The sequence below is a fragment of the Pelophylax lessonae genome (assembly GCF_965119305.1).
Source record: "Pelophylax lessonae genome assembly, chromosome: 13".
Classification (NCBI taxonomy): domain Eukaryota; kingdom Metazoa; phylum Chordata; class Amphibia; order Anura; family Ranidae; genus Pelophylax; species Pelophylax lessonae.
This window is the reverse complement of record NC_138780.1, coordinates 51,883,814-51,895,959: the sequence shown is the minus strand read 5'-3', so window position 1 is coordinate 51,895,959 and position 12,146 is coordinate 51,883,814. Positions and strand designations below refer to the sequence as shown.

The 12,146-nt window shown below is 45.9% G+C and overlaps 1 protein-coding gene across 1 annotated transcript in view; it reads right to left on the bottom strand.

Annotated features, from left to right (window-relative positions):
- FSIP1 (fibrous sheath interacting protein 1) overlaps positions 1-12,146 on the bottom strand; it is a gene marked incomplete at its 3' end in the record, with an annotated part of 176,591 nt that overhangs the window by 149,032 nt on the left and 15,413 nt on the right. Inside the window, exon 3 of the mRNA XM_082275840.1 lies at positions 123-292. Coding sequence (XP_082131966.1) covers positions 123-292 — 170 coding nt within the window. The remainder of the gene's footprint in view (positions 1-122; positions 293-12,146) is intronic.

Here is a 12,146-nt window from a genome sequence, read left to right as displayed (position 1 = left end):
GTTAGAAATCTGAAATGAAGTGTGTGAAATTTGATGCAACATATATATATTTTAAATAATACAATTTAAATTACAATTCTATACAATTTAAAAAAAAAAAATGTCAATTACAATTTCTGTACCTGTAGTTCTTCCCACAGTTGCTTTCTAAGTGCATTGCTCTGGGCTACAACCTCCTTCTCCTTTGCAATCTTTTTAAGCAAGATTTCATCTAGAGCCTTCATTCTCTTTATGGCTTTTTCCAGTCTAGGGTCAATGTTAGGTTCTGCAGCCACTGGAATCTCAGAAGAATCTGTTTAAACAAAAAATTTGAGACAAACAAAAGTAAGTCATTCATGTAAATACGTCAAGAACCGTTCACACATGCCAGTCAACCAGTCACACAAACTGCAGCGCAAACTGACTAAAAGCTCATCTCTGGGCAAAAATGAATCCACCCATTTAGCATGCAATACATTTTTTTACCACCTTGTAAAGAACATTTTACTCTACCATCTGGGTCCCTCACTGTCACTATTTGTGGGCGCGAGGGACAGGTAATCAAGCACTGCAGATTTACCTGCACCAGCTGGTCCCTGATGTTTTCCCTTGTGCTAACAAACACATTGCCATTGGCAGTGTCATTCTTAATCATTGACATCTTAACCTGTAAACCTGTTACATATCTGGACAATTAATTATGAATGTGATGAAAAAAAAATGCTGAGCAGACAGAAATTATTTTAAGAAATAACCTTTGATCAAATGAAGTACATCCAGATATGGGTAGCAGGAAACTACTAAAATTATTATATATATATATATATATATATATATATATATATATATATATATATATATATATATATATATATATATATATACACACACATATATACACACACGCGCACACAGTATCTCACAAAAGTGAGTACACCCCTCACATTTTTGTAAATATTTTATTATATTTTTTCATGTGACAACACTGAAGAAATTACACTTTGCTACAATGTAAAGTAGTGAGTGTACAGCTTGTATAACAGTGTACATTTGCTGTCCCCTCAAAATAACTCAACACAGCCATTAATGTCTAAACCGCTGGCAACAAAAGTGAGTACACCCCTAAGTCAAAATTTCCAAATTGGGCCCAAAGTGTCAATATTTTGTGTGGCCACCATTATTTTCCAGCACTGCCTTAACCCTCTTAGGCATGGAGTTCACCAGAGCCTCACAGGTTGCCACTGGAGTCCTCTACTACTCCTCCACGATGACATCACAGAGCTGGTGAATGTTAGAGACCTTGCGCTCCTCCACCTTCCATTTGAGGATGCCCCACAAATGCTCAATAGGGTTTAGGTCTGGAGACATGCTTGGCCAGTCCATCACCTTTACCCTCAGCTTCTTTAGCAAGGCAATGGTCGTTTGTACTTCCCACCTGGTTGTCGCCACACACGCTTGACACCATCTGAACCAAAGAAGCGTATCTTTATCTCATCAGACCACAGGACATGGTTCCAGTAATCCATGTCCTTAGTCTGCTTGTCTTCAGCAAACTGTTTGCGGGCTTTCTTGTGCATCATCTTTAGAAGAGGCATCCTTCTGGGACGACAGCCATGCAGACCAATTTGATGCAGTGTGCGGCGTATGGTCTGAGCACCGACAAAGCTGATCCCCCCACCCCTTCAACCTCTGCAGCAATGCAAGCAGCACTCATACGTCTATTTCCCCAAAGACAACCTTTGGAATTGAAGCTGAGCACGTGCACTCAGCTTCTTTGGTCAACCACGGCCAGGCCTGTTCTGAGTGGAATCTGTCCTGTTAAACCACAGTATCGTCTTGGCCACGTGCTGCAGCTCAGTTTCAGGGTCTTGGCAATCTTCTTATAGCCTAGGCCAGTGATGGCGAACCTTGGCACCCCAGATGTTTTGGAACTACATTTCCCATGATGCTCATGCAATCTGCTATGTAGGTGAGCATCATGGGAAATGTAGTTCCAAACCATCTGGGGTGCCAAGGTTCGCCACCACTGGCCTAAGCCATCTTTAAGTATAGCAGCTATCATTTTTTTCAGATCCTCAGAGAGTTCTTTGCCATGAGGTGTCAGGCTGAACTTCCAGTGACCAGTATGAGAGGGTGAGAGCGATAACACCAAATTTACCAAACCTGCTCCCCATTCACACTGAGACCTTGTATTTGGGCCAAATTTGGACATTTTCACTTAGGGGTATACTCACTCACAGCAAATTTACACTGTTATACAAGCTGTACACTCACTACTTTACATTGTAGCAAAGTGTCATTTACTTCAGTGTTGTCACATATAAAGATATAACAAAACATTTATAAAAAATGTGAGGGGTGTACTCACTTTTGTGAGATACTGTATACTATATATATATATATATATATATATATATATATATATATATATATATTCTATTATGATTAACTTGAATTGCCCAAGTTTGTGCAAAATTTAAAGCAACCTTGTCGCTAGGATGAAAACACTCGATTAGAGCTACCCTGTAAAAGATGATGCTAAATACTTGTCTGGCAAGTCCAATCTTTCAAATTTCATGAGCCCTGAGCACAGTGGCAAAAACTTCCCCAGAGAGAACACATTTTTTCAAAGCCTGACCTTCAACAGCCAGCTGATGTTATAGCAGAGTGACAGGACATAGGGTTAGGCCTTGAGACAGGAGATCAGAATGAGCTGGAGGCAGCCATGGAACATCTGCAACCAGAGGCATTAGGTGGAGGTACTATCATTTTTTTAGCCAATGTGAAAGTTTGAAATGTTGGATATTCTTTCTAGTTGAATCTCCTGTAGGAGGTTAACCACTTAAGCCCCGGAGGATTTGGCTGCTAAAAGACCAGGGGGTATTTTGCGATTCGGCACTGCGTGACTTTAACGGACAATTGCGCGGTCGTGCGACGCTGTACCTAAACAAATTAGGAGTCCTTTTTTTCCCACAAACAGAGCTTTCTTTTGGTGGTATTTGATCACCTGTGCGATTTTTTGATCACGCGCTATAAACAAAAAAAGAGCGTAAATTTTGCAAAAATAGCAATATTTTTCACATTATTTTATATGAAATTCCCCCCCAAAAAAATGTAAAAATTAAAATTTTTTAACATTTTCAGCCAATTTGTTTTATGCTACCTATGTTTGGTAAAAAAAAAAATAACAAAAAGCGTATTTTGACTGGTTTGCGCAAAAGTTATCGCGTTTACTAACAAAGGGAAAGATTTTTGTCATTTTTGTTGTTTTTTTTTTTTAACGCGTAATGGCGGCGATCTGCGATTTTTTTTGTGGTACTGCGACATTGCGGCGGACAGATCGGACCCTTGACTGACATTTTTGCCACTTTTGGGGTTACCAGTGACATTTCTACAGTAATCAGTGCTATACATACATATGGGATATCAACTCAGGGGTGGCAGAGCTGGAGAACACGCCCTCCCCCAGCTGCCAGGGGGGGGTCGGCTCCAGGAAGAAGGGGGGCGGTAACTCAGGAAAGGTTTGAAAGGTTGTGGTAGTTGGGGACTCAATTATCAAGAGGACAGAGAGGGCAATCTGTAAAAAAGATCTCGTGAACTGAACAGTTTGTTGTTTACCGGGCGCCCGAGTTCGGCACATCGCAGATCTGGCAGACAGATTGATGGGGGGGGCTGGGGATGACCCAGCGGTCATGGTGCATGTGGGCACTAATGACAAAGTTAAAGGTAGGTGGAGGATCCTTAAGAACGATTTCAGGGACTTAGGTAATAGATTGAGGAAAAGGACCTCCAAGGTGGTTTTCTCTGAAATACTGCCTGTACCTCGAGCCACACAGGAGAGGCAGAAGGAGATTAGGGAACTTAACAAGTGGCTAAGGAATTGGTGTAGGAAGGAGGGGTTTGGGTTCCTGGAGAACTGGGCTGACTTCTCAGTCGGCTACCGGCTCTTTAGTAAGGATGGGCTGCACCTTAATGGGGACGGTACAGCTCTTTTGGGGAGAAAGATGGCCACCAAGTTGGAGGAGCTTTTAAACTAGGAGACGGGGGGAGGGCTCAGAAGTAGAGTCAGTCAGGAGGGAGCAGAGGACTGAAGGCAGCTGTAGGGTCAGCAGCGACAGTAGGTCCACAATGTCAATTGGCAGGTCTGTGCGGGAAAATCTCAGACCAAACAGGAATAAACATAACCGCCAATTGCGCTTAACTTCCGTAAAACTAAGAGGGGTATATGCTAATTCCAGGAGCCTAGCTAATAAAATGGATGAGTTGGAAATATTGGTACATGAGGAGGACATAGACCTTGTGGGAATAACAGAGACTTGGTTCGACCCCTCACATGACTGGCTGGCCAATATCCAAGGGTATTCGGTGTACCGGAAGGACAGGGTAGGAAAAAGAGGGGGAGGGGTATGTCTCTATGTCAAGAACAATATAAAGGTGATAGAAAGGAGTGACATTACGGATGGGATGAGCATAGATTTAGAATCTGTGTGGGTTGAACTCCATAGGGAAGGAGAAAAGGGGAAAGTAATTGTGGGGGTTTGCTATAGGCCACCTAACCAAGGGGAGGAGGTAGAGCTGGAATTCTTAGCACTAATGAGTAAAGTGGCAAAATTGGGATCAGTCGTCATATTGGGGGACTTCAATTATCCCGACATTGACTGGGACGAGGGGACTGCACACTCACAGAAGGCCCGCCTATTCACGGAAACCTTACAGGATAATTACATGTCACAGTTGGTGGATTCTCAGACTAGAGAAAATGCAGTCCTGGATCTATTGATCACTAATGACCCAGACCTAATCTCGCAGGTAGGAGTCCAGGACAATCTGGGCTCTAGCGATCACAGGATGATCACATTTAGTATAAATAACAATATAACAAGGCAAGTGGGGAACATAAGAACCCTAAACTTCAGAAGGGCAAACTTTCCAAAATTGTACTCATTGATGGAAAGGGTAAACTGGGACCAAACCCTGGGATCCCTGACCACAGAGGAAAAATGGGAATGCTTTAGGAACATATTAGGCAAAGGCATCTTGCAGTGCATTCCTATGGGAAATAAATTTAGAAGAGACAAAGCCAAACCTGGCTGGCTAAACCGTAGCGTCAAAAAACTTATTAGGGGAAAAAAATTGGCCTTCAAGAAGTATAAATCAGAGGGCACAGTATCGGCTTTCGAGCAATACAAGGAGGCAAATAAGAAAAGTAAACAAGAAATCAAGATGGCTAAAAACGGAAAATTTATATCAATACTTACCGTAATTTTCCTTTCCTGATAGAACTCCATGGCAGCACACGTATGGGTAGGCTCCGCCTCCTCTCCTACCCTATAGGACCCCACTCCCATAAATTTTTGCTCCAAGCCAGGAGCCGTGTTCCATATATAGACTACTCCAGCAGATGGGAGGGAACTCCTGCTGCCATGGAGTTCTATCAGGAAAGGAAAATTACGGTAAGTATTGATATAAATTTTCCGTTTTCCTGACAGACTCCATGGCAGCACACGTATGGGAAATAACTAGCCATACACACCCGGGTGGGCAACTGCTGGTCAAACAGAAATAGGTTTAATTTGCACCGTCAACAGACAAAATCTTTAAACCAAAATCAACTGAGGATAAAGAAGCAGGTTCAACACAATAGTGTGACATGAAAGTGTTAATTGAGGACCATGAAGCCGCTCTGCAAATGACATCTGGTGCAACATGAAGGGAAGCCGCTCAAGACGTAGAAATCCCTCTGGTGGAATGAGCCGTCACCACTTCCGGAGGAGCCAGTCCCTTGGCTCTATATGCCCACTGGATGGTCTGAACTATCCAGCTAGAAATTGTTCTGGAAGAAGCCCTCTTGCCTCTGTTCTTTCCATAAAAGAGAACAAATAGATAGTCTGACTTGCGAAAAGAAGCTGTGAACTTCAAGTATGTTTGAAGGACTTCGCCCACATCCAACGGATGGGTACTCTGGTCATCTTGAGACTTGAATGTAGGTAAAACAATCTCTTGGTTGACATGAAAAACTGAATTTACCTTCGCATTGGACCCTAGCATAGGGACCAGGACAACCCGATCAGGAAAAAATGTCAGAAAAGGTTCTTTGCAACCTAGGTCACTAATTTCAGAGACACGTTTAGCCGATGTGATGGCTACTAAAAAGGCCGTCTTCATAGACAGATTCTTAAGGAAGAAGGAATCTCCATGTTCCAAAACTGTTGTTGAGAGAAACTCAAGGACTAGTGGAAGGTCCCATTTGGGGAACCTGGGTTTCCTGGGAGGTCTCATTCTTGACGCACCTCTGAAAAACTGCCGGACCAGAGGATGTTTTGCCCATGAGGTCCCCGTGAAGGCAGAGATTGCTGAGATCTGTACTCTAAGAGAGCCAACAGCCAGAGATAGGTCTAAGCCTGTCTGGAGGAACCCCAGAATGTGATGGATCTTAGGATTAGTGATGAAATCGGACTCATTAGACATGTAATCCTCAAACTTAGACCAGATCCTCTCGTAGACTTTGTTGGTGCCCGGTCTCCTGGCACTCATCATTGTGGGCATTGCCGCACTTGGACAGCCAAGAGCTTTTAGTCTTTCCCTCTCAAGGACCATGCCATGAGATGTAACTGCGCTGGGCATGGATGCAGCACTGGACCCTGAGATAGAAGGTCCGACCTGAATGGCAGGGGAACAGGATCCCGAAAGCTCAGTTGGAGCAGCAGAGGAAACCAGGGCCTCCTTGGCCAAAACGGAAGAATTGCTATGATTTCTACCCTCTCTCTCCTGAGTCTCTGCAGGAACTTGAATATCACTGGGACCGGGGGAAAAGCATATGCTTTGTGGAACTTCCAGTGGTCCGTCAGAGCATCTACCCCGTAGGCTTGGGGATAACGCCATCTCGAGTAGAATTTCGTCAGTTTGGCATTGTTTGGAGAGGCAAACAGGTCTACTTCCGGAAGAATCCCCAGAGAGATGACCCACTTGAAGGTTTCTGGATGAAGAGACCATTCGTTGTTGTCTAGATTGGTTCTTGACAGAAAATCTGCCTGAACGTTCTGGACTCCTGGAAGATAAGCAGCTGATAGATTGGCAAGATTCCGTTGGGCCCATGCCATGATCGGTTTCACTTCTTCCAGAAGGGAGGAACTGCGGGTGCCCCCTTGCCTCTTGATATATGCGACTGCCGTCGTATTGTCTAGCCGTAGAAGGACCGAGGACCCTTTCACCAAGTGACGGAAAGCCATGATGGCACGAAAAGCTGCCCGAAGCTCCAGGACATTTGAGACCAACCCGAGGGTGGGAAAGTCCCACCTGCCCTGGGCCACCTCTGACAGGCAGTGCGCACCCCAGCCCGTCTGGCTGGCATCCGATGTCACAACGATCCAAGGAACGGGAACGATCGAATGACAATTCAGGAGATTTTCCCGTTGTAGCCACCAAGACAGACTCGCCCTCATAGAGGATGTTATCCGTACAGGAGTGTCTGGATTCCCAGAGCTCCATTGGCGGAGGAAACCGATTTGAAAGGGCCTCATCCTCCACTGTGCCCACTTGACCATGGGGGCCGTGGAGACCATGGTCCCTATTATTTTCAGACACTGTGATGCCCGAAGATAAGGAGTTGACATTGCCGGTTGTATTCTGCTGCGGATCACCGGAATCTTCTCCACTGGAAGAGAGATGGTGCCTCTGGAGGTGTTGAAGAGTGCCCCCAGGAAGATCAAGGATTTTGACGGATCCAGATGGCTTTTCTCCAGATTCAAGAGCCACCCGAATTCTTGAAGGGTGGAGATTACCTGAGATCTGTGTTGCAGAATCTGTGCTTGGTCTTGAGAAAGAAGAAGCAGATCGTCTAAGTAGTGAAACAGTCGGATCCCTTTCGATCTGATCAGAGCTACAATAGCCAGTAAGACCTTTGAAAAGACTCGAGGTGAGGTGGTAAGCCCGAAAGGGAGACAGGTAAACTGGAGATGCACTTGACCCACGGCAAAGCGAAGAAACTTTGTAGTTCTGCTGCCACTGGGACATGGAAATAGGCATCTTTTAGATCTATGGAGATCATCCAATCTTCTGGTTGCACCACTTGGCGGATAGTGAAGAGTGTCTCCATCCTGAACCTCTCTTTCTTTATGAAAGAGTTCAGATGAGTCAGGTCTATGACCGGTCTCCAAGAACCGTTTTTCTTTAGCACCATGAATAGAGGTGAATAAAGGCCTTGAAACCTTTCTTCGGCCGGAACTGGGATGACAGCACCTTGAGAGATCAGGGAATCTACGTATGACAGAAGAATTGACTTCTTTTCTTCCACGCGAGGTAGAGCCGTAGGGATGAACCGCAGAATTGGAGTTTCTTCGAAAGACCAAACGTGACCATGAGACACAGTCTTGACGGTCCACTGGTCCGTAATCAAGGCTGCCCAAACGTGCGCAAACTGACGTAGACGAGCGCCTACTCGCAACGCTTGAGCAGGCCTGATATCAAAAAGACTTTGTGGTCTCCCGACCACTAGAAGGTGTTCCCTTGTTGAACTTCTGACCTGTAGGTTGAGATCTTTTCCAATTCTTTCTGAACTCACGTCCAGGCCTGTAAGATCGAGCTTCTCTGGATCGATCCGAACTTGGTTTGTGCTGAAATCTTCTGCGGTCAAACAAACGGCGATCCTGAGGGAGGAAACCTGATTTACCACCAGTGGCACGGGTAATGGCACTGTCCAGCTTGTTGCCAAAAAGGGACGCACCCTCAAACGGAATCCTGCACCAGGCTTGTTTGGAAGCAGGATCGGCCAGCCAGGGACGTAACCATAAAGCACGTTTGGCCGTGACAGAAGAGAGCATGACCCGCGCCACCAGGCGAATGATATCAATGGAAGCCTCTCCCAAAAAGGCCGTTGCTAACCTTAGTTCATACACAGCCGAGCTTCTGGCTGCTTCTTCTGAGACACCTTTCAGTGTGGTCTCCACGTTATCTACCCAAGCCTCCATAGCTTTGGATGTGGCTGCAAGGGCTAGGGCTGGCTTGCAGGTCATACCAGCTAACAGATAGATCTTTTTGAGATCCGTATCAATTCGTCTATCCAGACCATCTTTAAATGAGACGGAATCTTCCAAAGGTAGGGTAACGTGTTTGACTAGCCTCATCAAGGCTGCGTCTATTGTAGGTGCAGAATCAAGATGCTTCACCTTGTCGGTCTTAAAAGGATATAACCTGGAAAATTTGGACGATAAGGAATTCTTTCTTTCAACTCCATGCCATTCGTCTGTAATGATTTCCCCCAGCTCATTCAGAAAAGGGAAATGATCCCGTTCTTTCTTGAGATGTTTAAAGTATTTCTTCTGTTTTGCTGGGGAGTCTGCTGGCTCTTCCCATTTTAACGCCTCTTTTACCGCTCTTACTAGCGGAGAGATCATGGCAAAATCAAAACCTGAACTTTGGTCTTCTAGGTCATCCTCACTTTCAGAGGAATCCGAGAAGCGACTCGGCTGGGAAGTGCCTGGCTCTACGTCTTCCCTCTGAGGGAGAACTGGAGTATCGGTTGTATGCCCAGACAGCCGGTTGGAATCCCAATCCCTTAAGGATTCTTGCACGATCCGCCTGACCAGGGTTTCCACTGGTGGATCTGGGACTTGTTTTTCCTTGATTGCCCGAGAATAGCAGGCATCACACAAGGATCTATCCTCAGGGACTACAGCCCCACAACCCCAGCAAGATTTGTGTGCGGGGCGGTCAGCATGTCGGGAAGACCGGCTTGGACAATCATCATGGCGCCTAGACCTAGACCTGGATCTATGGTGCCTGGATTTGGATGATGCATGGTGATGGCCTGAAGGTGATCTATCCTTTGATCCCGATGCAGGACGTTGGTCAGACCTAAAAGGGCTGAAAACAAAGGAAAGAAAAGCTCAGGCTACAGTAAGCCAGCTGGCAGACAAGCGAGAGTTAAAAGCTAAAGCTCACCTGTTGCGCAGGGACTGGCCACCGGGGGGCGGTGAGGCATCCATTGCAAATCACAGCGAGATAACCTGCAATAGGAAGGATGTAAGAACTCAATCTTACCTTCCCATAGCCGCCTTTCCCCTCCCCCATTCAAGCAGGACTGACCCAGCACAGGACTTACCAAACACAGGCAGAGACACAGCGTGGGGAGGCCGCCGCAAAAGCCCACAGACATCCCAAGAATGACAGCTCCATCAGCTGTTTAAATTTCCCGGGAGCCGTAAAGCCACGCCCCCCCCGACGCCACCGCGTCATGGAGGACCGGAAGTGGCGTGCGCACATGCGCAGACCACTTAGGAACCAAGCCTCGCAATGAACACCCAACTGGGAATCAGGAGGCAGGGGGAGGAGCCGAGAGCAACGGCCTGGAACGCAGGAGCGCTCCAGCCGCCATACTAACCAGGAAGCAAAACGATATAAAGTATAAAGTAAGCAATACATTACCACCAATACCGACAGAAGGACCTGGAACGCTCCTCAACCGGAGACTAGCGTGTGCGTCAGGGCATAAGGGCCTCCCGCTAGTAGCAAGGACGTTTGGCCAAGCGATGCAGCCCACCTCTCATTCAGGATTTATGGCATCTTCCGGCATCATTTCAAATTGCCCGGGTCCACCCAGTAGTACTGAGATTGCTGGACTAAGGTAGAAAGGCATCATCCAGGAAAGCCACACGCCACCAGGTATGTAAGAAAACGCATCCTATAAGGTAAGACTTCTCTTGCGGAAGGAGGACAAAAAAGGAACACGGCTCCTGGCTTGGAGCAAAAATTTATGGGAGTGGGGTCCTATAGGGTAGGAGAGGAGGCGGAGCCTACCCATACGTGTGCTGCCATGGAGTCTGTCAGGAAATCAACTTTGAGAGACAAATAGCGGAGGATAGTAAAAAAAACCCAAAGAAATTCTTTAAATATATCAACAGCAAAAAAACTAGGGCAGAGCATATTGCACACATAATTAACAATGATGGGAGGATGGTTACAGAGGACACTGAAAAAGCAACCGTGCTGAATGCTTTTTTCTCGTCAGTCTTTACACAGGAAACGGAGGGGTACACTGACCATGACTGTTTGGTTAGTAGTAATGCACAGGACTTGCCACTATGGCTAACAGAGGGTGAAATCAGGGAAAGGCTGGATAAACTAAACACAAACAAATCACCAGGCCCGGATGGCGTACATCCGAGAGTACTCAAGGAACTCAGTAAGGTTATATCCAGACCACTGTTCCTGATCTTTGCTGACAGTATTAGGACAGAAGATGTACCAGGGGATTGGAAGAAAGCTAACGTGATTCCGATATTCAAAAAGGGCCAGAGGCATATCCCGGGAAATTATAGGCCTGTCAGTTTGACATCAATAGTATGTAAACTTCTGGAGGGGACGATAAGGGACTATATCGTAGAGTTTGCTAAAGACAACAACATCATCAGCAGTAATCAGCACCGGTTTACAAATGGGCGTTCTTGTCAAACCAATCTATAAACATTTTACGAGGAGGTGAGCTGTGAGCTAGATAGGGGGAGACCAGTGGATGTGGTGTACTTGGATTTCGCTAAGGCGTTTGATACAGTTCCCCACAAGCGCTTAATTTATAAAATAAGATCTGCAGGTATCGACAGCAGGGTTTGCTCTTGGATACGGAATTGGCTTAAAGGGCGTGTCCAAAGAGTGGTAATAAACAGCGCATACTCAGACTGGTCTGAGGTAGTAAGCGGGGTGCCCCAGGGCTCAGTCCTGGGACCAACCTTGTTCAATTTATTCATAAACAACATTGAGGTCGGGATCAGTAGTTCGATATCAGTTTTTGCAGATGACACAAAATTGGCCAGAGCAATAACTGCACAGCATGAAGCAGATATCCTACAGAATGACCTGGACAAAATTACAGAGTGGGCACGGACATGGCAAATGAGGTTTAACGTGGAGAAGTGTAAGGTTTTGCACTTGGGGACTAAAAACATAAAAGCACAATACACGTTAGGAGGGGAACCCTTGGGGGAATCAAAAATGGAGAAGGATCTGGGAGTCTTGGTTGATGATAGATTAGGCAACAGCATGCAATGTCAAGCGGCAGCTGCCAAAGCCAGCAGAATATTGGCATGCATAAAGAAAGGGATGTATTCCAGAGATAAGACTATAATCCTTCCACTTTATAAAACTCTGGTCCGACCGCATCTGGAGTATTCTGT